At 39.8% G+C, this 25,761-nt stretch overlaps 3 protein-coding genes across 5 annotated transcripts; 2 read left to right on the top strand and 1 right to left on the bottom strand.

Annotated features, from left to right (window-relative positions):
* The first annotated feature begins 348 nt into the window (after positions 1-348).
* On the top strand, positions 349-2,331 carry LOC135616742 (probable glycerol-3-phosphate acyltransferase 3). The gene is made up of 2 exons (XM_065116272.1): positions 349-1,246; positions 1,330-2,331. The coding sequence occupies exons 1-2, from the start codon at positions 584-586 to the stop codon at positions 2,179-2,181; spliced, it is 1,515 nt and encodes a 504-aa protein (XP_064972344.1). The 5' UTR covers positions 349-583; the 3' UTR covers positions 2,182-2,331.
* Positions 2,332-2,747: 416 nt separating this feature from the next.
* Positions 2,748-3,945, bottom strand: LOC135618029 (transcription factor JAMYB-like). Its single transcript, XM_065118930.1, has 3 exons — positions 3,774-3,945; positions 3,467-3,596; positions 2,748-3,395 (listed from the first exon to the last, which is right to left on the bottom strand). Exons 1-3 carry the CDS (start codon positions 3,943-3,945, stop codon positions 2,882-2,884), a joined length of 816 nt encoding a protein of 271 aa, XP_064975002.1. The 3' UTR covers positions 2,748-2,881.
* A 3,672-nt stretch (positions 3,946-7,617) lies between these two features.
* LOC103990538 (protein MODIFIER OF SNC1 1) lies at positions 7,618-25,520 on the top strand. 3 transcript variants are annotated; one of them, XM_065116271.1, is made up of 10 exons: positions 7,618-7,819; positions 10,577-10,655; positions 13,529-13,603; positions 13,689-13,733; positions 13,867-14,027; positions 14,148-14,242; positions 14,425-14,521; positions 19,688-19,765; positions 19,887-21,517; positions 22,570-25,520. In XM_065116271.1, exons 2-10 carry the CDS (start codon positions 10,624-10,626, stop codon positions 24,934-24,936), a joined length of 4,581 nt encoding a protein of 1,526 aa, XP_064972343.1. In that variant the 5' UTR covers positions 7,618-7,819; positions 10,577-10,623; the 3' UTR covers positions 24,937-25,520. The 3 variants fall into 3 exon arrangements, with proteins under 3 accessions (XP_064972343.1, XP_009407995.2, XP_009407997.2); XM_009409720.3 differs by having other exon boundaries at positions 7,619-7,819; positions 13,867-14,242; XM_009409722.3 differs by lacking the exons at positions 7,618-7,819; positions 14,148-14,242 and having other exon boundaries at positions 10,593-10,655.
* Positions 25,521-25,761: the final 241 nt, after the last annotated feature.

Here is a 25,761-nt window from a genome sequence, read left to right as displayed (position 1 = left end):
AGAATTCATGTTGACGCTACAAACTCATAATACATAACTGATGTGATCTATATATATCTGACACAGTTTGACCAATCAACCTATGAGCCAAAGCCTTCATCTTTTTCTTATTCTTATGCGCAATATCCCCCTCCTTTGAGCAATATCTCCCTCTCCCTTCCTTGCCATCAGCCATTATTCTTTCCTGTGAGATGTAGTTGATCAATAGATAAATTACAGTAACACCACGTTCTCCATGTTTGAATTCCCATGGAGGTGTCTTAACGCCTACGTCACAATCATTTGATCTGCCCGATTCATGGCGGACGTCTCGCCACCGAGACTTCCACGGAGTCCTACTCGCCATCAATGTCCGAACTAGAATTAGGTCGGGGTGGGTCACGTTTGCATTGCCTCCGTGGTTGATCAATGGATGACTCTTCTCGCTGCAACTGCTATGGGAGAAAGGGCCCTGAAGAGAACCGCGATGGCCAGTGTAGACATGTTTGAACTACTCGCCAGCCATTTGGTCCGAATGGCTCTATAAATGCCAGCCGCCTCCTTGTCAATCTCATGCTAGATAAGACACAGAGAAAAGAGGAAGATGGCATCGAAGTCCTTCTCCAAGTTCTTTGCCTACTTCTATCGTTTTCTTCTGCGGAGACTCAGAAGTGCCCATGCAACCCACATAAGGTTTCAGAACTGGCCTCCTCTACCTGATAAGCTCTCTGGCCAAACCGTAGTTTGTCACATGGAGGGAGGCCTTCTGAGGTCTTCTTCCATCTTCCCATACTTCATGCTCGTGGCCTTGGAAGCAGGAGGGTTCTTCAGGGCCCTTCTCCTCTTGCTATTGTGCCCTGTGATTGCCTGTCTCGGCCATGAGATGAGGCTAAGGATCATGGTAGTGGTCTGCTTCTGTGGGCTGAGGAAGGAGAAGTTCAAGTTAGGGAGGACTGTGCTGCCCAAGTTTTTCTTGGAGGACGTCGGCATGGAAGGCTTTGAGATCCTGAGGAGGAGCCAAAGGAAGGTGTGCGTCAGCGCAATGCCGACGGTTATGGTGGAAGGGTTTCTGAGGGAGTATTTGGAGGCGGAGGTAGCGGTGGGTAGGGAGTTGAAGGTGTTTGGTGGGTACTACACCGGGTTGATGGAGAAGGACAGTCTGGCCTCAAAGGTGTTGTTGGGAAGAGAGAAGGCGAGGGAAGCCGATGTTATTGGATTTGGAGGCTATCCGAACTCTGTTCATCTTCCCCTCTTCTCCCACTGCAAGGTTAGACGAAGCCTATAAGATCTTCCACGAAGACACGACCGGCAAAGCCTATTACGTACTAAATCACATTTGTTTCGTTGCAGGAAGTGTACTTGGTGAGTGAAGCAGACAAGAGAAAATGGCGTGTTCTACCAAGAACAGAGTACCCCAAGCCCCTCATCTTCCATGATGGCAGAATAGCCTTTAGACCAACCCCAATTTCCACCCTCTGCATGTTCCTGTGGATCCCCCTCGCCTTCCTCCTCTCCATCGCGCGAGCTGCCATCTTCATCTTCCTCCCCTACATCTTCTCCGTCCCCTTACTGTGCTTCATGGGCATGCACTCGAGGGTCATCACCTCACCGCGGAGCCATCAAGCCACGCGGCGCCAGCTCTACATCAGCAACCACCGCACCCTCCTCGATCCCCTCTACATCTCCGCTGCTCTCGGCCACCATGTCACTGCAACCACGTACAGTGTCAGCCGTATTAGCGAGATGCTGTCCCCTATAAGGACCGTCAGGCTGACGAGGAACAGGGATCAGGACAAAGGATTGATGAAGAAGCTGCTCCACGAAGGGGCGCTCGTGGTGTGCCCCGAGGGGACTACCTGCCGCGAACCGTACCTCATCCGGTTCAGCCCGCTGTTCGCGGAGGTAAGCGAGGACGTCGTGCCGGTGGCACTGGAGTCCCGTGTCAGCATGTTCTACGGCACGAGCACCAGCAAGCTCAAGTTCTTGGACCCGTTGTGCTTCCTCATGAATCCCTTTCCTCGCTACGTGGTGGAGTTCATGGAGAAGGTGGCCACCGGCTGGATCGGTGGGAATAAGTGCAGCAGCTGCGAGATCGCCAATCATCTCCAGGGAGAGATTGGGAAGCTCTTGGGTTTCGAATGCACTAGCTTTACCAGGAGAGATAAGTATCTGATGCTCGCAAGCAACGATGGGAGTGTTTGAGAGGGACGCCAAGGGCCGATGGAGCTCCACGTCTCCCTCACCCCTATAACCAGAAGTAGAAAAGAAACACTATTACGTTGACAACTGTGCAGACAAAATACATGTATTATCGAATCAAAACGATATAATAAAGCATCAAAGTCTTTATGATCTAAATTAATTATCATCTTATAAAATATATCGGATGAACCAAATGTCACACCCCGCGTTGCTTCTTAGAAGCACGTTTCCAACTTGGCACCTCATAATTCCATCGGTCAAAGCACGAGTGGCTCATGTTTGACTTGGGATCCGTCTCCATCGGACCGATACTTAGTCAACCCTTGTTGACTAATTTTACCTCATCGCGAATCTTTTTGAAGCCCAAACGTGCGTAGAAAGTGGGCGGTAAGAAACGCCAAGCGCGGTGCAGGAGCACACGTAGGCGTATCGCCAGCCCATGCACGAGTGGATAATCGTAGAAACTGTGAGAGTGGACAGTGCAAGATGCCGTGCTCTTGTTGTTCAAGTGTGTGGGGACTCGTTGCTACTTCCATCACATCCACACATATGGGAGACGATGCGCATGCAGGTGAATCATGTAGCCATGGTAGACTTCCTGCTAAGTCTAGTAACATTAAGCAAACATAAAATTGCTCTTATGATCGTCTCGTTCGATCATCAGCTCCATGACGAATTGCAACGATAGATCCAATTAGATCTACTGATTCATGGACCAACTGTCATCCACAGCCCACAAGTAATCACCGCTCAACAAGCCCTCTGATTCCCATCCGACGTTCTCAAGCTCGTCATGATTCAGGGGACAAGGCAGCTGGGACTCGGCCCACCCATCCCCACCGCCACCGACACCGAGCATCTCCTCGCCACTTTCGATCATCCCGCCGCCCTGTGCAGTGGTCGGAATCGAGTCCTTCGACGTCGTCGACGACGACGACGCAGCCGTCTCCGTGCATGCCGCGATCGCCTGCTCCGGCTGCCCGAACAAGTAGGGCGGTGGAGGATGGCCCAGGGCGGCGATGGGGCCGACGTAGGAGGAGGAAGGAAAGCCGCAGGAGGCCGCATGGATTGGTTCGGGAAGGCAGGGCGTCCACCGACGCCGCGCTGCGCCGCCGGCGTCGCGTTGTTTGGCGTGCTTTTGCACCCGAGTCCTCCAGTAATTCTTTATTTCGTTGTCAGTCCTGCCCGGTAGATACCGTGCTATTTTGGACCACCTGTTCGGGGATAGACATACCATATAAGTGCATAACACATATCGTATAGATGTATATCCAGTATGGCTTACCGATTTCCCCAGCGAGAGTGGAGGTCGAGGATGAGAACATGCTCCTCCGGAGTAATGTTACCACGCCGAACATCCGGGCGGAGATAGTTGAGCCATCGAAGCCTGCAGCTCTTTCCAGTTCGCTTCAGACCTGCTCCAAAGAAGGATGGCAGATCGCATCAGTACGGGCATGTGGAACAAAGAATTAGACGCCATTCTACGATCATGAATACCTTGACAAGATACATGCCAGTGATACAGAGAGTTCCATTATCTTAAAGCTCAACGAGTACAACACGAACACAAATAGGCTGATCGAGGTACGTACCTGCACGACGAGCGAGGGCATTCCATCGGCCCTCGCCATGCTCGGTGACGTGTTCGACGAGCACGATGTCTTCTTCCACAGTCCACGGCCCTCTTCTGAGCTCTTCTAGCTCCATCTCCTCGCTTGGTGGTGATTCTGCGTCCCAAGCAAGCAGCCTTTTATGGACCTCCATTCCTAATTCATGGTCTTTCTGCTTTGATAACTACGTAGCAAAGGATAAGTTTGACTGGAAGTTCAAGGATGAAAAAGAGAGATGATGGATGAACGGGGACAAGATCGAAGTTATCAGATGAAAAGGATACAAGCATGGGAAACGAGGTGTGTGATGGACGTGCGGTAAGCGGCAACGGGACGAGTGTTTAGTCAACAAGTAGGGCGCAGTTCGACAAGCTAAATAGTGTGGGGAGGTCTCTAACTCTGACTTCTCTTTGGCTCTTTCCTTTTGTATCCTCATCTTCTCTTCTTCTCACCCCCATCGTTCCGCACATTCCATTACTGTTCTTGTTTTCTTTCACAACCTTCGATTTCTTCGATGTGCACATCCAAAAATATGATGGTTTTCCATGTTTTCCACCTTGACCTTTCGAATAAAGATCGTGGCCTGTCTTTTTTGCTTCTCCAATTCGATCAAACACAAAGCGAGTTCCATGCGGTCGATCGCCACAGAGTTGAGTGCCTCAAAGTTTCATGAGACTTCGAGTCAAACATAGAAAGCTTGAACCCACGCTTCGTGGTCTCACTACCTCCAAAAGCGAGCTATACAAGGACGAAGGTGACGGTGAGACGAGTGACACGGAAAAGTCAGCTATTGTAAGATCAAATGGCTTCATGATTTCCATCTTACAGTTGTGAATGAACACTCTTATTTCCTCCTGGGGAAAATCTGGCTCTTCTTCTTTCCTTTTCCAATCCACTTAATGGATTGCTGTAGGAATAATCTGATTCTGATACCAAAATTAGAGATCAAGAGAAGGAGATTTCTCTCTACGCAAAATTAGCACGTGATAGTAGTGTCATTATAGACACTGTTTTTGCTTACTTGTGGGATGCCTAACAAGTGACTGCCTCAAAGTCTCATATCCTCAAGTCAATCACATAAAGCTGAGAACGATGGCCAGGAAATTGTGAGCGCTAGGGTTCTTCAATTATGGCCATTGGGTCAAACATAGAGAGATAAGCCCCACACGTCGTGATCTCTCTTCCTGTATATATAAATGCTCTTCGATAATATCCATGAATTATATTAGTCACTGAATTCTAAAGGTATATATAAAAGCGTTGTTCTGATATCACATAGAATCGAAATATATATTATAAAAAATAATAATAAAATTTATTATTAAGGTGATAAATATTTATACAGATTTTGATTAAAAAAATTATTAAGCGCTCAATCAGATCAATTATTTAAATATATAATTGATCCTCAAATCATAGATTGATTAAGTATGTAAGAAATATAAAAAATCACGATCTTCTATCAAATTTTCCTTGTCTTCCTCTCAACCATCGCTGTCCTTTGGGTGTTTCGAGAGAGCATAAGCTTTGTAAGTAATTCTCCTTTTTCAATAAGATAAAATATTGATGCAATTGAATGTGACAAGTTGGACTTAGCAACCAATAATATAGGCAGCTTAAGCTTCCTTGATTAGATTAGGACCGATGTCATCCATCATCGAAGATAAATGTAGTGTAGTAATCATACATAAATGGAAGACTTCAACATTAGTAATTTTTGTTGGTATGTATGCATAAATGGAAGTCTACATGGATTTCATTCGTATTTTTTCCTAGTTGTTTATTCTTCCTCGAATTAAATGTGAAGTGTAAAACTGACATGCAAATGTCGAATTCTAGATGGAGAAAATTCCATCAAAATTTTATCTGTTGCTGATACGAGTATAATAACTTAATAAATATTGTCAACATCTAATCGTGATGTGATAGACATTTCATCTTCATGTGATCGATAAATCATCTTCGCATGACTAACATTTATCACCCATCATAAGTTGTGTTTTTACTTCTGCATCCAAAAAAATCATCCATAATCAAATGGCTACGATCATGTGCATTGCACGTGAATCTGGTTCTGGTTGGGCCGTAAGCCCAATTCCTTTTGGTCCGGTCCGGTCCTGCAATTGGCCCAACCGAAACATCGACGAGCTTATGAAGGCCGAAGATTGCTATTTTAGTTTGAAGTAGATTTCTAATAGCTTGATATTTTCAAATGCATTCGCAATGAGTTTTATCGTATAGTTGTTTAGATTATAAGACCTCACTATCAACTTTTATATTTATATATTTGTAAATTTTAGCATTGATGTACCGTGGCCTGGTATACGGATCAATGTCGGGAGTCAAATTATCGGTCGAACAGATCGTCGAGGTTGATCGACCATAGGTCGGGATGCTGGTGTCGGGATGTTGGTTGATGTCTTTTTGGTCGGGACGATTGTGCCCCGGGGGTATCTGCTCTCTTGGACAAAAGGCCCTAGGCGCTGGTCAAGATGTTAGATCCGCCTGGAGGAAGGCGCCTCTAGATGGATGGTCGCGCCTCGTGGGTAATTGCTCTCGAAGGCCCTCGTCAGGTGGTTGCCAACTTTGGCCTCTCAACGAGTGAGTTAGTGCTTGGTTTTCTGTTTTTTTGCCTCTCTCCCCTGGGTAGGTGCCGACCAAAGATTTTTATACTACTGTACGAGGTCGACCGTACATGGGTTTGACGTGACGGTCGATCATCGAGAGGCGAGGAGGTACCTCTGTGCGGCCGTCGTCCCGGAATGCACGAAACATGACGTACTGAGAAATACCTCGGTACGAGTCCTAACTGGTGGGTGGGAGTACTCCTTTTGCTGACATAGCGGTGACGTGGCGTGACGTCGATTATAACATAGCCAGGACCAAAATATTACTTATCAACATCGAACCAAAAATTCTAAATGCCATACGTCGGAAAGTTTGTAGGTTTATTTCATTACGAAGACATAAGTTCTATTATCTCTATTTTGTATTTCCTTTTTGTTCTTTTATTTATATAGTGATGCATACCATCATATTTATATAGTAACGGAGCACAAAAGCAACGATTTCTCATGAAAAATATCATATCTTATTTTTCTTTCCATATGTTGTTTTATGTTTTCACATTTTGTGCATAGAAAATCTATATTTTCATATGCTAATTTTTTTTATAAAAAAAATTCTCAAAATTATCATAATTCGATGTTGTAAGATAAGTTCGTTGAATATGGATCATTGATTTAAAAAAATCTAAGATAAAATTAATAATAATACATCACATAGCTCAAACTTTACATAAATAGTGTTAGGATCCATTATCAATTATCGTAATCCGATCTGATGTGATAATTTACACATAACTTCATCGAGACATAATTGGAATTTTATAATAATAAATCAAAGTCTTTATCCGGTTTGATAGAAAAAATTATTCTTGAATGAAATTATAATCTCTTGGTTTAATGATAAAAACAGATTCGATCATGTGGATGTTGGAAATTTTGTAGGCCAATTCAAGATGAGATAGGTTTAATGAAATTATTACTTACGCTTTCTATTTATTTTTTTGTTATTTTATTTAATTAGAATTTTTATTTGTCTTTTTTAATTCAAAGATCGAAATGTCCCAACCCACATCATGGGCCATCGAGTACGTGGCAATCAACAAGGTCCGTAGGATTCCCATCATGCGCTTCCCGTGCGCCTGTAAAAAGCAGACAGGCCCTCTTATGATGCCTCATCGCGCCGGTACATGGTGATGCACCACTAAATGGATTCCACGTGCCCATCCTTCCTTTTATATGTAGCCCACCCTGCCGTCGTCGCTCCACCCCGCCTCCTCTTTCTTGTCGTTCCCTCGTCTCCCCTAGCCCTCATTCGGCGGCGATTCCGGCTGTCTGCCGGCTGTTCTGATCCCTCCTCGACCGCGCCGACGACCCCGTCCCCGCCCCCCACACTTCCCTCTCCCCCCCCGCCGCGGGGCGGATAACTCGAGCGACTCTCGCCGTCTCGAACGGTTCGACAAGGTATGGGTCTCCGATGCCTCTTCTGCTCTAGGGTTAACGGTTCGTTTTGTGAATTTGTCGTACGATTTAGGTTACGAAGGATTGGACTTTTGTTTATCAGCTTTTATTATCGATCTTCCCTCTGATCATCTTTGATTGTGTTTGTCCTACTGATCATCTTCTGCGATGCCGGTTGTTCTTGACGAAATCGTGCAACTGTGGTGGCGATGTCCTTACAGTGATCAAATTTTGTTGCAGATTCAAAGTCCTTTTCTTCAATTTATTATTTCGTGTGAATTTCAATCATTTATCCTTAAGAAGTGTTGGGAATTTCTCGTATGATCTTCATCCCTTCATCCGTGGCTCTGTCTATTAGATCTGAGTCTAACTTACTGTCGTAGTAAGTTCATGTAGTTTAGGTCCTACTGCTTTTGTCAGGAAAGAAAAGATCCTGCCACTTAGACAAAATTCCCATAATATTTCTAACTAATTATTAGGCATTTTGAGCCTACTCGTCTTGAAACAAGAACTTGTTAATAACTGATGGAGGGAGTAGAAATGCGGTGCCAATAGTTCTCTTGGTGCAGATCAGGAGATACTGCATACAGATATTCCCCCCAACTTCCTGTTTCTTTTCATCTTTTTAATTTGTTGTCCTACTGATCAGGTGATAATGCATCTCCAGGTGTGCATATAAATCAATCTGTCCCTTTCATCTAATGTAGACCAATCTGTACAATTAACTTTTGCTATTCAGGGTTTTTGTTCATAAATATCTTTAAGCTCTGGTCTTTGTAAGTATGTGCAAGTTCGCTGTTTCGGGTACTGGACTCATGATATGTTGGACTGGTACAATACCGGTCGGTACCGGTGTATTGATATATGGTATACCGACATGTATTTGTGTATCGACATATGGTACACTAGTATGTGCCGGTGTTTCGCAGAGGAAGAAAAAGAGGGATAAGAGGAAGGGGCCGTGGAGGAACAAAGGAGGAAAAGGGAGGAAGGAGGAAGGAAGAAGGAAGAAGGAAGAAGAGGAAGCGGTGGAGGAGGAAGAAAAAGGAAGAAGTATGTGGAGAAGAAGAAGGAAGAAGAGGAGGAGAAGAGGTGGGAGTGTACCCGAGAAGAAGAAGGAACAATGATGAGGAAATGGCATCGTATGTGAGAAGAGGGCTTGTGTTCGCGAGCCCTAATTTGGTTTATTTTCTTTTTTTAACGGTGGATTGGATGGGCCCCACTACCTACGGTTCGTCATACCATAGTGTACCGCTCGATATGGATGATATGTACTGGTCTGACAGAGGATCAGTATGAGTGATACATTGGTACGCCCCTATGTATCATGTATCGGTATGTTTGGTATAATTCAGTATAGTTTGGTACCTATCGTACCAATAGCTGATCGGTACATTGGTACGGATTGGTAAGGCGAATCAGGCTACTTCCTTGCTGTTTTTTTTTATTATTTTAACTGGATCGTTTGAAAGGGGATAGTCCACATACTGGCCCACACCTGGATTGGTATGTGCCGCCTGTACCATACCATTTCGGGTGGTACAATAGTCTTTGAGTATGAGTGAGTTGATTTGATGGTATCCACATTACCCTATCATCCCTGGAACTAGATATGGTTATAATGTGTGTCCATAATATACCCATATTTTTATCGAAATTTTGCTATCAACATTTTCTATGGATATATGGGCTCGATTTCAACTGCTTCTTTAATTTTCCTTTCCATTCTTCTTTGATTATTTTTTTCTCTCTTTGATCAGAATGGCCAACAAACTTGTATGCAGAACATTTATGATGAACCATTTTATAAGTGACTTTCTGATCATATTGTGAATCCACAACTTGAATGTCATAGGGCAGATTCTTTCCCACATTTTTTTGCAGATTCTCGTTAAAGATAATTTGCATATATGAATTCAATCAAATTGCCATCTTGTAAATGGATCTAGACTTTTGGAAACTGACTGAATATAATTCTTCTATTTTTTTCACTCTTTAATATCATTGACTTGTGCTCGATCATTGTTGGCAACATATATCATTGATGAATCTATATATGCCTTAAACTTGGTCCGAGTCCTTATTTGTCACACATTTTATTTGTTTATTATCTGCTTTTGAGCTAATTTGAATGAAAATAATGCTCATTTGATTTTTGTATGTGAACTTACATCTACTAATTAGCATTTATATGGTCATGGTTTGTGCAATGTCTAACCAGTTTCACTCCTATAAGACTAATATGCAACTATTAGAATTGCACACATTGGATTATCCTTTTGGGATCCATGCTTGCCTGAAGTTTTATGTTTCCAATAGTTTATATATAAATGTGCAACTATATATGCGTGAAAACTACTTTTCAAATTTTTTTAGGAGAGCAGTATAAATTTAATGTTAGATTGGTTGATCTTATAACCAACGTAGAAGATTTAGTTTGCTACAGGTTTTGAACATTAAGGAATAATTTTTAGCTGTCCTTTATGATTTGATTTGCATGTCGAATTGAAAATGTTGATGATGTAAATTTTCTTTAAATAAAAAACAATACTTAAATGAGGGATTTGTTAAACAAAAAATTTACTGTATCCTCTTAAAAAATTTGGACTATATTACTAGGTTAGCTAAACTTTGAAGCTTTATTTGACTTTTCTTTATTTTAATAAAGATATATCAAGTATGTAATTGGAGATATTCCTGTGAGTAAGCTTGAATAAATACTTCAGTTTGTTTATCTTATCAGGAAACTTATTTTTTCAGGTAGTGATTTGCATATGTTTTGATGATCCACTTGCTCTTATTGTCATATGGCATCGAGTATCCTAGCAGGAGAACGAAGGTTGAGGTTTTACTTTTATCATCATCATTTTTGTTTATATTTGATTATATATTGCATGACATTAGTATCATGTATTGTGCATTACTAATTTGCTAACAAACTCCATGATGGTTCTTGGATAATTTTAGCATAGCCATTTTTCAGTTTCTTGCATTCTATTAATTTGTTATTAGTGAACCTTTTCTGCTCATGCAAATGTGGACTTTTGAGCCACGAATTATTAAGAGAAGCTCTGTAGACGTATTATTTGGATATTTGGTTCTAAAATATACAGCAACAAGGATAACATGTTTTGGTTTGGGTTTGGTGGTATTGTTTGGATCAGTTCAGTTTGGCAAGACTAGGATCAATCAATAAATTATTGAATTTTAAATTGAATTTATAAAAATAAAACGAATGTGACATATAAAATTTATTATAAAAAACCTCTCAATTTTCATATTCTATTAAGTATCCAACTTCCAAAAAAAAGAAATTTAAACATAAATACTGAAAACAAAATATTAAAGATAAAGAAGAAAAAACAGAGTGTACTTTATTTAAAATTGTTACATGAAAATCAATAATAATTCTATTATACAGAGACATTACTGTAGTAGATAATTCTTGTGTATATATGTATGTTTACACAAAAATTCTCAAAATAGACATGCCCAAAAATTGAAAATAACAATGGACCCCACTATGGTTTTCATGCCTTGTAGATCTTTGAACGCAAAGATAGGGACTTTCTTTAAAGAGAATTCTTGTGAGACTCGGTGTTGATTTCAAATCTTATGACATTTCCCTTATTATGATATTCATAGTCCCTCAAGAGGTGAAGAGTTATATTTTCCTTCTTCCTCATGCTTTTCACTCTCTCATGACTGTGGATGACAAATTATGAATATAACAATGGCAGATGGCAAGTTGATCAATTTGTTTTTCTTCTTTTAGTTTCTCAACTTTCATCTTATGCTATTCGTCCTTGATTGCCTCCTGTAGTCCTCCTTGATTGTCTCCTGTTGCAGTTGCCACCTCTCACTCTTTCTTTCTTTGAGGTTGATAATTTGGACAATCAGCTGGAATTGGCTTAAATTTGCTGAGTTGGTTGATATCAACTGGTTTTCGTCAAGTGACTCCATTTTGGCTATGAGGTGGAGCAATCAACCAAATTGGATTGGCCTTGGCTGATATATATGGGTTAGCATATGTGTACCAGGATCTGCATGCAATAAAATACAGCACTTGCAGAAGCAGCTATCTGTAATTTGGTATATATATAGTGAGGTCTTGGTAATTAAAAATATGGAAGATGGTAACACAGATTAGAAATGTCTGTGTATAATAGAATTATTGGCTGCTTCTGTAAAAATACCAAGACCTCACTATCTTCCGTATTTTTACCAAGATCTCACTACAGCACTTGCAAATTGGATTGTGTATATATGTAAAAATACCAAGACCTCACTATCTTCCATATTTTTAATTATTGGCCACATCTTAGCTAATTCAGTAGCTTCTTTGGTTGAACGCCTGATCTGTAATTTGTATATATATGAAATGTACATGTTTAGAGAGTGAGGTCTAGTGTTGTGGTAAGGTTGCTTGTTGTGACCTGGCTGACCATAGTTCAAGTAAAAAAAAAACCTCTCCTCCACATACAGGGTAAGGATATGTACACGTTGACCTCTCCCTTATTATGATATTCATAATTCTTCAAGAGGTGAAGAGTCATCCTTTCCTTCTTCCTCACCCTTTTCTCTGTCTTGCATGGCTGTGGATGACAAATTATGAACATAACAATTGCAGATGGCAAGTTCAACAATATCTCCTTTTGTAATTACAATTTGTTTTTCTTCTTTTGGTTTCTCAACTTTCATCTTATTCTACTCCTCGTTGATTGCCTCCTGTTGCAGTTGCCAACTTCCTCTCTCTTTCCTTCTTTGAGGTTGATAACATGGAAAATCAGCTGGAATTGGTTTAAATTTGCTGAGTTTGGTTAATATCAGCTGGTTTTCATCAAATGACTCCAGTTTGGCTGTAAGGTGGAGAAATCAACCAAATTGGATTGATTCACACTCAGTAAGATACAGCACTTGCGGAAGCAGCTATCTCAGAGTTCAACTAATCGACGTCACCATCTTTCGTATCTTTAATTATTATAGCTAATCAGTAGCTTTTTGTGCAAATCCATAGCTTCTTTAGTTGAGCATCTGATCTGTACTTTGTATGTATATGAAATGTACATGTTTAGAGAGTGAGGTCTAGCGTCGTGGTAAGGTTCCTTTTTTGTGACCTGGTTGACCATAGTTCGAGTCACAAAACCAATCTCTCCATTTGCCTTACAGGGTAAGGATATGTACGTTGATCCTTTGTAGACTCTTTGTTGTTTGGGCCTTGTTCATTGATCTACCCTTCTATTAGATATTGTACGTGTTTCTACTCATGCCATATGGATGTGCATTTGCATTTCCGCACATAGTATGTTTAATGGAGGTGTGTTATTTTGGTCACTGAAGTTTACATGATGAGACCTTGAATGCTTAATGGTTGGTATAGTGCTCATGCATTTGAACCTTTATATGCTATTTGAAAACCTAAACTCATAAGTACCCCTTTTTCATGTTACTCGGTACTGTACCTGGTCTGAATATATTCTCAGAGCATGACCATATGTAATATCTTTTATATGCAACCTTAAATCAGCATTAAATGTTCAACTGACTTGTTCATATTTTACCTCTGACTTATATTGTCATCATGGTACCAAAATGATCTTGTTTTCTTAAAATACATCATCCGAAGCTTGTGATGTTTCTCTTTTCAGTAATCATTATGAGTAAATCTCTTGCTATGGTTATTAAATGTGAAACTCTATGATTATTTGTTAGATGGGCTTCCACTCGAAAATCAGGCATGACTATTTTGGGTAAAGTACCAAAACCCATCAATTTACCAAGTCAAAGGTAAAAGTTTTCTTATTGTATTTGAGACAAAAGCTTTTTATGCATCTTGGTGACATTTGATTAATCTTGTTGATCACCTATGAAGGTTGGAGAACAATGGTGTTGACCCAAACTTGGAAATCGTTCCCAAGTAAGCCTATTGCTTCATCACATTGAATTCTTTTTGTATTCCATGTTGTGGCCTTTTTGTAAATTTTTATGCTCAATTGAGTTTTTCTTAATAGTTTATTGACCTGAATAATGACTTCTGTTGCACGCTTTAGGGGTTCTCTTACTTGGGGAAACCGACCATCTTCGGCAAGTACAAATGTGTGGAGTTCATCAACTCTACTATCACCTAAAACTGATGGAAGTAGTGGTTCACCAAGTCATTATAGTGGTCGTCCATCATCTGGTGGAAGTGGTACGAGGCCATCAACAGCAGGTAGTGATAGGTCCCAAGACCCTTCCCCCAATGCATGGGGTTCAAATTTACGTCCATTTACAGCATCTGGATCATTGCCATCAAACCAAACACCAATGGCAGCTCGTCCACAAAGTGCAGAGACGAGGCCTGGTAGCTCTCACCTCTCTCGATTTGCAGAACATTCAGCAGATCCTGCAGTTGCATGGGGGCCTACGAGAACTGCTGAGAAATTCGTATTCCCCTAACAGCCAGTCTGTTTAATACTCAAATTTCTGATAGGCTTTTTTCTGCCACATCTGCATATGTGCTTTAAAGATGATGTTAGAAGTATCATCTTTTTTCTGTATCGTGAATTCAGACTTGATCTTTTTTCTGGCACATAACTTTTTTTTCTGGCATGTAATGTACTTTTTAGGGAGGTGCATCATCAAAGACTGACAAGTTCTCCTTGAGTTCTGGCGATTTTCCAACACTAGGCTCTGATAAGAAGTCTGAGACACACAGTCAGCAAGGTGATTATTTTTTTATATTCTTTCAAATCTTTTGGAGCAGAAGGATTGGTATTGAGAGTGTATTAAATCTTAACCTAACATTCTGTATGCTATGTATCTTGTTAAATTGAGTTTTTTTTAATGCACTAGTGAATTCTTTGAGAGTAACAGTAGCGAATCTTATAATGATTCTCATGTCATCTTAGGATGGCTTCTTGTAGTATCTGGATGCATCGTCATTGACATACATCTTGCCTAAAAAAATTTATAACTTGTTATGCAAAATTTCTGATATTTCTCTTAACAAATCTCAATGGTGGGAAAAAAACTCCATGTGGACTCCAAATAGTCAAGACATATGGTTTGTTTTCAAGGGTAAGATTATGTATCATGACTCTTCCCAGGTCTCATATTGGTGGGGGCCTCATGCATGAGGCCTTTCCTCATTTTCGATTTTGTAAAGTACCCTAGGGGTTTTTGTTTATACTTTTCTTCAGGTCAGAATGTGCTTGAAAGTTTTTAATTTAAGAGAGGTCATTCCTTTTTGCGGCTTTCGTTTAGGCAACTTCATATGTCGTCTAAAAAAGGTAAAGAATTCAAGATTAATAACTTGACTATGTGATTTTCTACTTTCAAATTTCAACTGATAGTAAAACTAAAGAAACATTGAACTAGGTCAAAAATTATATTAACTTTTAGTTGAAGTGAAGGAAGAATGATACAGCTACAAATGAACCTACCAAGAACAAGCTTTCCTACTATATTACAACTACAAATGGAGAGTATAATGAACTCCTTAAGAAAAGGATACTTTCTTGAACTCATCTACTTTTCAGCCATGGTTTGTTGTACTGATGCGTACCGCCCGATATAGGCGGTATATACTGGTCCGATAGGATAATGGTATGTGGACCACCCTCTATCGGGTGGTATCGGTCACTTGACCTTGTATCGGACGATACAAGGTTTGTACCGAGCGGTAACGGTCAAAATTTGATCGTTACCGACTTAAACCGGTCAATTTTGCCTATTTGAGGCTTAGAAAAGGGTTTTTAAATCTTTTAATCCCTTCGCTTTCAACTCATTTCACCCAACTGTCACAGTCGTTCGCCAGCGTACAAAGGCAAAGGCAAAGGTAAAAGGGAAGACAGTAGCATCAACTGTACCGTTGGAAAGAATCAAGTTGGGCGACGAGACACCTTCGTAATTGCATTCACCAACTCGCTCAGTCCAAAGACATGGTAGTGACGTGGACAGTAGTGCCTCGACCGATGATGGTGATGACGTTGGGGAGTCGATGGTCTCGTTTACAAAATTTGAGGGTGGTGCATGGATCAAGGAATCATATTTTACACATGCCACCCAAGAGTCAAATCATGGAGCTTGACGAGGTACAAGTCAAGTTTATGCACGAAACGAGAAAGGGAAGCTAGTGGATGATTTTGAGCAGATGCGACAGAGCCTACACGACGTAGACACAGAGCGAAACTCATCGTATTCACAATTATCGTATTATGGAGAATCTTACGACCAACAACAGTATGGTGATAGTTGGTTATACTTCTTCGAGCAATAGTATGATGATCGATCTTACGATACAGAGTAGCAGATCAGTAGTGAAAGTAGAAGTTCTGACATTCATTATGCTTTGCACCAATACATGCCACATTCGTCATGACTTAGGAGTCGTCTCAGACACATGTGGTTCACAACGATCAGCCTATGATCATCACCACATTGATGCACCAATGACGATGTATTAGTACAATATATCGTTGGATCAATTTCAGGATTGGGTTCAACAAACATATCATATTGATATGCAGATACATAGGATCAAGGTCTCCGATCCATTGCCCATGGAGTCCCGTCATTATTTTTTGGTAGTAGAACTAGGTATATCCGTCGATTAATTACTTAATTCATTTGAATATTAAAGTTTAAGTTGTATAAAAAATAATCTAACAATTCAATTTTTTTTTTGTAGATAATTCAATATTAACGGAAGGACGATCCAGAACGTATCATAAAGCTACTCCTCAAAGTCCGAAAAAGATATGTAATACTATTTTTTTTAATTTACATTATTTTTGCTAAAATTATACTAAAATTATATTTATTTCTAACTTAAAAATCCTAATCTAACTTTTTTCTATTTTTCAGGTATTTTTGATGATTTTTTTAATGATTTTTGGTGTATTGTTGGTATGTCTTGGTACGTACCATATTGAGAAGGGCTCAATACATTGGTACGGACCAAAATTGCAATCCTTGTTTTCAGCCATAACCTGATTCACCAGATTTTAGTGTTTTCATTCTAGTCTTTTACCAAATTCAACCTTGATGTAACTGCATGAAGCATTTTTCTTTTATTTGTGAAGGGTAGATCTTTGTGTAATGTTCTGTTATAACTGTTATATGTTTAAAACTTAAATAAACTTCTTAAGTTGTCCAATATTTGTTTCAGCCAGTTCTAATTCAACTACTGATCTAAGCACTTCATAAATGATCGTTCTTTTTTTTTTGTTGGGTGCCTTCCACGTATGCTGTGCTTAGCAATGGAAGTTCTCTACTTGCTTCAGCAACTATGTAAAAGCATATTGATAAAGACCTTTGCTTAGTTTGTATAACTTACAAGAATTATTTTGATCTCAGAGAATTAGTGTGGTTAACAGGAGTATCCAACTATCCATAGTATGAAATTCTGATGAAGTACAATGCCGAGGAACAAGTTTGGTAAGTGAATATAAGTGATAGATAAAAGTCAACAGCCAGTCATATTAATGGTTAGTTCTGAATACTTTGTCATCCAATTCTTATTGGTGGTCCTATTAGTAATTTGGTACTCACTAGCAAGGTATGAAATACCGTACCGTACTGGTATTTTGAGATTGGCTCGGCACGATACGGTAGGGCGCGTACCGAGCGGTACACCTAATTTAGGTGTAAAACCCTCTGAAAATACCTGAAAATAAAAAAAAAGTTAGGATAGGGTTTTAAAGTTAGAAATAAATATAGTAATAGCATAAGTTTAGCAAAATCAATGTAAATTAGGTAAGAATAATATCACATATCTTTTTCGGGCTTTGAAGAACATATTATGCAAGGTTCGTATTTCAGTCCATTAATTGTCCTTATGTAAATATTAAAATATCTATAGAAAAATCATTTGAATTGTTAGACTATTTTTTAAGAGAAAAAAAGAGTTTGTGATAGTTTAAGAGAGTATAAGAATGTAATGGAGTGAAATAGGGGAGAAGAATGGTTTAAATACTATGAGAAAGAGCTCTAATGGTCAATTTGATTGTTGGAGCACCGTAGCACTGTTACCGATCGATAACGGTCGATTTTGATCGTTACCGAGCTGTGCCGGGCAGTAACGGTCAAAATTTCGATCGTTACCGCCCGATATTATCCCGTATCGTCCGATAGGGGACGCTTTTAAACGTCCCGCTATTTTGACTATTACCACCCGATATTATCCCGTATCGTCCGATACGGGGCGCTTTTAAACGTTCCGCCCGGTAGCGAGCGGTTCACGTACCGGTATGCCGTCGGACCGGTATGTACCGCCCGTACTGGGCGGTACCATTCGAAATTGCATACCTTGCTCACTAATCACTATAAGGTTTTATTGGTTAATGTTGTCTCTAGTGACTTGATTCAAAGAAACAAATTTTGAAGTACAAATAAACTTTAACCTATAATATCTAGGATGGTGGTATTATCACTACATCAGGGATTTCTGTATGTGTTTGTTCTAAAAATTTATAAAGCAACCAAGTAACATTTGATTTGACAGATATGAGTTAACAAAAAACCACTTGAATGATTGAAGCTGTTGTTAGCTGTTTGGAATGTGCACTGTGCATAAGGTTACAAGTAAAAACAAAAAAATAAATTGCTGTTTATAGTGTTGCCGATTGATTCATGAGTTAAAAGGAAATTGAATGAACCATTCTTCATAGTTCTGATTGAATTTTTTAAAAGATGATTGGTAGTCAAGTGTTTTTGAAATGAGAACACTGGAAAAAATTATTTTTTAAGTAAAAATTGCAATTTGACCATTCATGAAGCATTGCTTTGTTTCCCACCCTTGAGATGCCCATATGTAGCACATTACCAATTTTGTCAACCACCTCTTGTCAGCAAACTGCAGAACATGGGCATGAAGGCCCTAGGTTGTGTTTCAGATGCCATTGGAGCACATTTGGGTAAAGGAAACAATTGGAAGAAGGGAGAGGGGGGTGGGGGAGATCTCAGTAAGATGCATTCCTCCTTTTGATTCTTTTGCTATTTGATGTCATGTTTTTGATAAATCTCCGTGCTGTAGTGTTTCTTGTCTCTATTTTCCAATGGCCCTTTTTGGTGGTTAGTGACAGTTGCTAACTCATCTAATAGCAATAGAAGCAATTACAATGTCATGAAGTATGATAGAAATAAGAACTAATTGGGCTTATTTTCTTTTAAATTACTCTTATATCTCTCATTTTTAAGTCTGATTAAATTTAAGGCGATTTGTTCTGTAGGCCACAAGTAGGTGACTGGACAGGGTAACCTGCTTATTAGCCATCTCACATGTGTGGCACAGTGTCATGACAGAAACCATTATAAGCTTAACTGCAAAGTTGCTATATCACAAGTGGTGTAAACATCAACAGTGTTTTTTTCGTATAGTAATCTGGCAGAAATGTAATAAATAGCCGCTACAGAGTGCACATTTGGAGTAGATATTGAGTTGGGTAGTCACAAGGGAGTTTTGGAGATGGTGCTGACAGTAGAATGAATGCACCATGACACTGGAATTGTTTGAGACTATAGCTACCTGGACATGACCAGGGACTAATTTTAAGTCCAAGATTTGTTATTAAGTAGGTCACAACAATATTAGATCAAGGTGGATCCTGATAGTCTTTTATTTTCATCTTTTTTACATCAAAATTTTTGAATCAATTGTGATACATCCTCTTTGGGTGTTTAGTAGAACTGCTTGCATTTTTTTGGTTTGCATCATGTGTTCTGTTTGTGTTTTTTTTCTATATTTGTTTGTCTAAAATTGAGCATTATGATGGGGCATACTTTGCTTAAATTTTTTGGTGCTAAAGATAATTGAATGAATAATTATAAGTAGAGTGGTATAATTTACCCGCATTGCCAATATGGTATTTTGATCCATGGTACTACCAGGTCACAGTTCTCAAGAACATCCTACTGCAACTTCTGGTAAATTCAGACCCAATATAAAGGTGGAACTTTCTTCCAATGGTGAGTTCAGATCCTATAAGTGTTCAATTTTCCTAAAAGAACTGCTCTATTCATCCATTTTCATGTTCTCGTAGTTTGTTTACCCTTTTATAACAATGGGTATCTGCTTTGTGAATTCCAGAGGATGGTTTCATGGATCATGAAAATGTTAATACTCTCAGGACAAACAGAAATTTGTATGCTGAAGGTGGTTCTCGACTAAATATGAATTGCCAGAATAACCCACAGCAGGCACAGCCATCCCAAAGCTTAAAAATGGAGTCTCATCAGTTTGATTCTTGGCATGGTCCTCCAGTCCACCCTACTGATGGAATTTGGTATAGAGGTGGGACAATAGGTGGTCCATACCAGCCAGCAGCTCCACGGGGTAGTTATCCCGTTGAGCCTTTTGTGTGCTGTCCATTCCCGCCTAACTCTGAGGCTGTTTTAAGACCAGGAGCTGGACCAGCTAACTACTATCCTACCAATGGAGAGACATATCATCCCCAAATGCTTCCTAATTCATACATGTTTCCTAGTCATCCTATTGTTCCATCTGGACCTGGGCCTTACCAGGTTCCTCCCTATGATGGGTTTTATAATTATCGTCAAACAAGCATTTACAGTTCTGGTGGACAACAGTTCCCTTCAGCGGGTTTGGCTACTCAACCTAGTGTCTATAACCAACATTCTAATCGTAATGGAACTTTTAACTCAGGAGAGTCTCAGAACAGTCCTTGTGAAGATGGTTCAAAAACAACCAGGGAGCAGATGTTATCAGTTACAGCTCGTGTTCCTCATCAAGGAACCAACATGGTTTTGGTAAAACAACATGGTGACTTGGAAAGTAATCACCTGCAAGAAGAGCAATTCACTCCAGCAAATTTTGATGTGAAATGCAAACCAGGAATTTCCAACTCCAAGCAGAAGGGCGAGCACTCTACAGTTAGCAGAAAGAATGAAACTGATCAGCAAGCTCCATCCAAGCCAGCTAATAATTATGAATGCCAAACTTCAACTCCAGTCATGACTAACTTACAAGAAAATCCATGCGGAACATCTAATGGCATGCTGAAGAGAGAACCAGATACTGCAGTTCCAATGGTTCATGATCAGAAACATAATCCAGTCATAAAAAAGAATTCAGTGCTGATTGAAAAGATAGAAGGCTTAAATAACAAAGTTAGAAATGCTACTAGTTTCACTGAAATTGGACAGGTGCCATCTAGACAAGAGGGAGCAAAACAACCAAAGATCGTCAATGCCAAACCCGAATATTCTGCAGAAGTTAATGCTGCACATACTGAAAATGCTTCTACGTCCATCATTTCTGCTAAGCCTGTTTCTTTTGAGGAGAGTTCTTCAGATTTTCCTACACCAAGTACTACAGCAATGCCTGTTCCCTCTAAGTACAGCTCCTCAACTGTAGTTTGTAGCCCAAAGCTATCTGTTTACTCATCAATTGTCTCTAGCCCAGCAGAATTACAAGATATTGATGTGGTGAAGCCTGATTATTGGGTACCTGATGAAGCAGCTTATTTTCATGTTCCAAATAGAATCCATGTTACACGAACTAGGGGTGATTATCATGCTATATCGAGATCAGATAATCAAGTTGATACTGGATCCGCAAGAAAACCACCTGGTAGAGGTTCCTCTGCCGTTCCCAAGAAATTGGCTGTGGATGGCCCAGTCACAGGGATTCTTGATAATAATCCTTCTAAGGAGGCCATTTTGTCATTCTCATCAGATTCAATTGATCACAAGGTCCAGGTATGTAACTTTCCCATGGCTTGTGCAGGGTAATTGTTTGGAATGTAAAGAAGGGGATAACCATCTTATAACAACTATCATTTCTAAGTTGGATAGTTTTTCCATTTAATTGCCAAATGAAAGTTCATGTGTTGCCTCGAAGAAGATGTTTTTTTTTCCTCCTCTTTTTTATTCCAACTGCGAGGTTTAGGCACCATAGAGAACATTCTCTTTCAAGCCTTTTAACATTTTTTTATTGTCACAATTTAACAATTCATATATGGATATCCACATGCATACATGAGATTTGCCTGCTTGAAGAGCAGCTGTCTTATTATGCTCTGTTTTATTAGAAAGCAGTTAATGCATATGGTTTTAAAGCACATCACTGTACTAAAATAAACTTTGCTTGTAGTAATCATCCTTGCAAGGAGGATATGTTCTTGGTCCTAATGGAATGAAACTCATTGTGATCAAGGTTGTAAGATTATCCTTGATATGCATGAATCTGATGGTAAATCAAGCTCAATTAATGTGTTGTTAAATTTTGTGAGAAAGAAGAAGCTTTATCATTTTTTTAAAAACACTGTTGTTTATTTGAGCATTTTCATAACAAGTTTTACCTGATATAGGAAAGAAAAGGTGGTTAAAACGAAACAACAATCTGAACTGCAGTTTCTGGTTAGATAGAGTCATGGATACTTTGTGCATGTTTTCCGGACAAGCGAAAATACATCTTGTTTTCAGTAAGTTGACTAGTTTGATTCCACTGGCGACTTGCAGTTTGTATGTTCATGTCTGGCTTGTTCGTAATGTATTTATTGCATGATTTTTGCAAAAGAAATCTATTGTAGCTTAAGCACATTTAAATAAAAAGGACATCACATAGCATTTGTTATATAATAAATTTTAAATGCTGCATAGAATAATGTTATCTATGATGACAGTTTGGTTAAATCTGGATGAAAATGGAAAAGACGTGTCTTCCTCTTTCAATTATTTTTTGTTTCTTTGTGGTCTTAATTGTTTGGGTCAATGATATAGTCATTTTTTGGATTTTTTTTTTCTTTTAGCATGCTAAAGTGAAGGAGATAGCTGTTCAATGCGCAAAACAGCTGCAAAAGGAGGAAGAAAGGACGAGGGAACAAAAGGCAAAAGGTCTTGCAAATTTAGAAGAACCGAACATATGCTTAGTGGCACAAAACATGAAACAAAAATTGAATTCCTTATCACGAAAAGGTAATGTGCAGCATCAAGAAGATTCTGGAGTTGATATTGCTTCTCAAACTAATGTTGTAACTAGTAACCCTCCGGGTGATATTGTGGGGAATACTGAGACATTGGTACTGGCAACTGATAGTGGGAACAAAAAACATGGAACATTTGTTTCTTTGCACTTGAATTCTGCTTCAAGTACCCCAAGAGAAGTTTCCCAAGATTCTGCAATTTTTCATGGGCCGCCACTGGATCTGCAGCATGAGACAAAGACTACAGATGTTAGAAACAAAAATTTTAGTACAGAGTCTCATGTTGGTGGTGTGTCTAAGCACAAGCAGATGGGCTACAGACGAAGGCAGAAAGTCCCACTGGAGAAAAGTTCAGATAAGAAGCCAATCATGGCGGAAAATATGGACTCGGAGTATCTAGATGAGGTTGTGCTTGAGAGAAGCTCAGAAAATTCTTCTGAGGGTAATACACCTGCACCAATTAATGATAAGTTGCTGAACAATGAGGATTCTTATCTTCAGTATAAGAAGAAAAGCAGTAGAAACCCAAGGAATAAGAACAAGGATGACATCTCGATGAGCTCTAGTTTAATTTCTTATGCACATTCTGATGAAAATGTTGAAGAACATTTATGTGAAAGTTCCCAGTCTCATTCCCCAGCATTGGTTTCAGAAACTTTATTAGTTCCTGCCCAAGTTGCTGCTGGAAATGCTGAAAGTCAAGACTCCAAGGATGGTATACATTCTCACCAAGTGTGTTCTAAAATTATTAAAGCTCATGGTAGGATGAGCAACCACTGGAAGCCTCATGCTCCCAGAAGACCAGCAAGAAACCAGCAAGTTCATAGGCCTATGGATAAGGTCCATGGAAGTGAGACTGTCATCTGGGCACCTATAAAGCCTCGAAACAAGAATGAAGAATATGAGGAAAGCAGCCAGAGTGGTATTATAGGAAGTGACCATCAGTCTTCAGAAAGGAATGAGCATGATATGAATGGTGCAAGAACAAAGAGGGCTGAAATGGAGCGATATGTTCCTAGACCAGTAGCCAAAGAACTATTGCAGCAAGAAAACACACAAAAATCTTCATCTGATGTTAATCAGTCAGGTGACATGCCTGAGAAGCCTTGCTTAGATTCTAAAGGTGCTGGGATGAGTAAATCGGATGGGTCATCAGGTAGGAGAACAGACATCATTGCTGATAAAAAGAACAGAGAGAATAAACGTACCAAACAAGGGATGGCACATGCCTCTTGGCGTCAGAGAAGTTCAACTGAATCAACTTTACCTTTACAGAGTTTGAATGAAAGCTTAAACTCTTCTGATGCTACTAAGCTTTTTGACAAGCCTTCTGATCAGCATCTTCAATTACCAGAACAATTTGGACCGGAGAGTAGCAGGAATTCTGTCTTAAAAGATTCAGTTGTCCTTCCTGTTGTGACTAAGGACCAAGGAAAGAAAAGCAGGGAAAGACATCAGCAAGTTCACAGAGTTGCAGGAAGCAATTATGTTGCTCTTGATCATGGCCATTTGCCGAGTGAAACAGATGATAGAAGTGGTGTCAATACTCCCATCTCAGATCTAAATGACACTGATGGAAGAACTTCTATGGCAGGTGATGGTAAGAATATAGGTGGCGAGCATATCAGAGCTCATAGTCACTGGAAACCAAAATCTCGGCCTTATTTTCGAAATCAAAAGCAGGAAAATAGGGACAATGGTGGACAAAGAATTTCTTGTCATAATGGTACGACTGAGAAATTCACTTCTCCAGGCTCCAAAACTGATCCTTCACGTGATGATGGTTCTCACGTGGTGATGGCTGCAGATAATGATGTACCTCCAGGAAATAGAAATGCTCAGCATGAAAGTAAGGTATCTCCTCCGCACCAACGTGGACACCACAATGGGCATTTTAACAGAGTGCAGGAAGCAATATATAAGGGTAAGGACTTGGCACAAGTTACTGGAAAATTAAATGCTCAGATAAATGAAGAAAGGCCAAAGAACAATGCACATCTTGAATATAAGCCAATTGGTTCTTCTAGTGAGCCAAGTGATTTATGCCAGTCAAACTTCAGTGTTGATCAAGGAGCACTGGTTCATCGTGTTTCCAAACAAAGGTACAGGGAACAAGTTCAGAGTCAAACAAGAAACCGTAGTCACTTCTTCAAGCAGAATACTGGTGCAACTGCTCTTGTTGGTGAAGAGTGAAACGTGTGATGGCTGCATAGTGGGTTTATAACCACTTTAATGTGCTCCAAAATTTTCCACCTATATGCTTGTCTGTAAGCAATATTTTAAAGCGATAAACTTCAGGTGTTTTGAGTGATATCCAGTCTTAGTCGATCCTATTCTTGTGAGCAGCATGCTGAAGGCTTGGTAAGTGACATGTGAATCAGAGTTCATAGGCACCAAGCATCCAGTTGGTTGTTCTTTCCCTGGATGCTTTATATGGTTGGTTTTGGTTTGGCGCCTAGTCTTTTGACATGGTTGGGAGTGCCATGAAGCTGGAGAAGGCTGTCTTACAATGAGATTGCATGGATCACCGGCGACTTGATTTTGGTTCTGCTACTTGTTGCCACTTCAAATCTCGTTGAGGTAAGGCGTATTCGTTTTCATGGGAAAGCCTGTTGTGGCCCTTAGTCACTTCTACTGTTAATTACTGTTTCTCCAATATGTGTGAACTTTTTGATGCTGAATTTTGTACAGCAATAGGCCTTTAGATTAAATGACTCGGTTGTGTTTCCTTGTTTTGTAATTTTTTGCATTAGAGCTTTACCCAACGTTTTTTCTCCTGCTATGACTAGTTGGATTACTGATACTGGTAAGGATCAAGTCTACTACTTGTTTTGAAGATTATCAATCAGAACTTTTGGTTGACGCTCGTAGATACATGTGTTGCTTGTCATGCATATGGTGTGTGTGTGTGTTGGAAGAGAGTAGGTTAGTAATCCTAGTTCCGAAGAGAAGGAAGTATGATGAGAATAAGGAAACGAGAGTGGTCGTCGTATCTATGACTTTGGTTGGTGTCACTTC

Source organism: Musa acuminata, chromosome BXJ2-7 (assembly GCF_036884655.1).
Source record: "Musa acuminata AAA Group cultivar baxijiao chromosome BXJ2-7, Cavendish_Baxijiao_AAA, whole genome shotgun sequence".
Taxonomy (NCBI): domain Eukaryota; kingdom Viridiplantae; phylum Streptophyta; class Magnoliopsida; order Zingiberales; family Musaceae; genus Musa; species Musa acuminata.
The sequence above is the reverse complement of the archived record's forward strand: the minus strand, read 5'-3'. Positions and strand labels throughout refer to the sequence as shown.

Bases quoted from the DNA above. Each gene is read 5' to 3' on its own strand.
- LOC135618029 (XM_065118930.1), bottom strand. From the start codon at position 3,945: ATGGAGGTCCATAAAAGGCTGCTTGCTTGGGACGCAGAATCACCACCA. The intron at 3,597-3,773 runs GTACGTACCTCG...TCTTTGGAGCAG, and splicing joins TGCCCTCGCTCGTCGTGCAG to GTCTGAAGCGAACTGGAAAG. The intron at 3,396-3,466 runs GTAAGCCATACT...ATCCCCGAACAG, and splicing joins CACTCTCGCTGGGGAAATCG to GTGGTCCAAAATAGCACGGT.
- LOC135616742 (XM_065116272.1), top strand. From the start codon at position 584: ATGGCATCGAAGTCCTTCTCCAAGTTCTTTGCCTACTTCTATCGTTTT. The intron at 1,247-1,329 runs GTTAGACGAAGC...GTTTCGTTGCAG, and splicing joins CCCTCTTCTCCCACTGCAAG to GAAGTGTACTTGGTGAGTGA.
- LOC103990538 (XM_009409720.3), top strand. From the start codon at position 10,624: ATGGCATCGAGTATCCTAGCAGGAGAACGAAG. The intron at 13,734-13,866 runs GTAAGCCTATTG...TGCACGCTTTAG, and splicing joins AACTTGGAAATCGTTCCCAA to GGGTTCTCTTACTTGGGGAA. The intron at 19,766-19,886 runs GTGAGTTCAGAT...TGTGAATTCCAG, and splicing joins GGTGGAACTTTCTTCCAATG to AGGATGGTTTCATGGATCAT.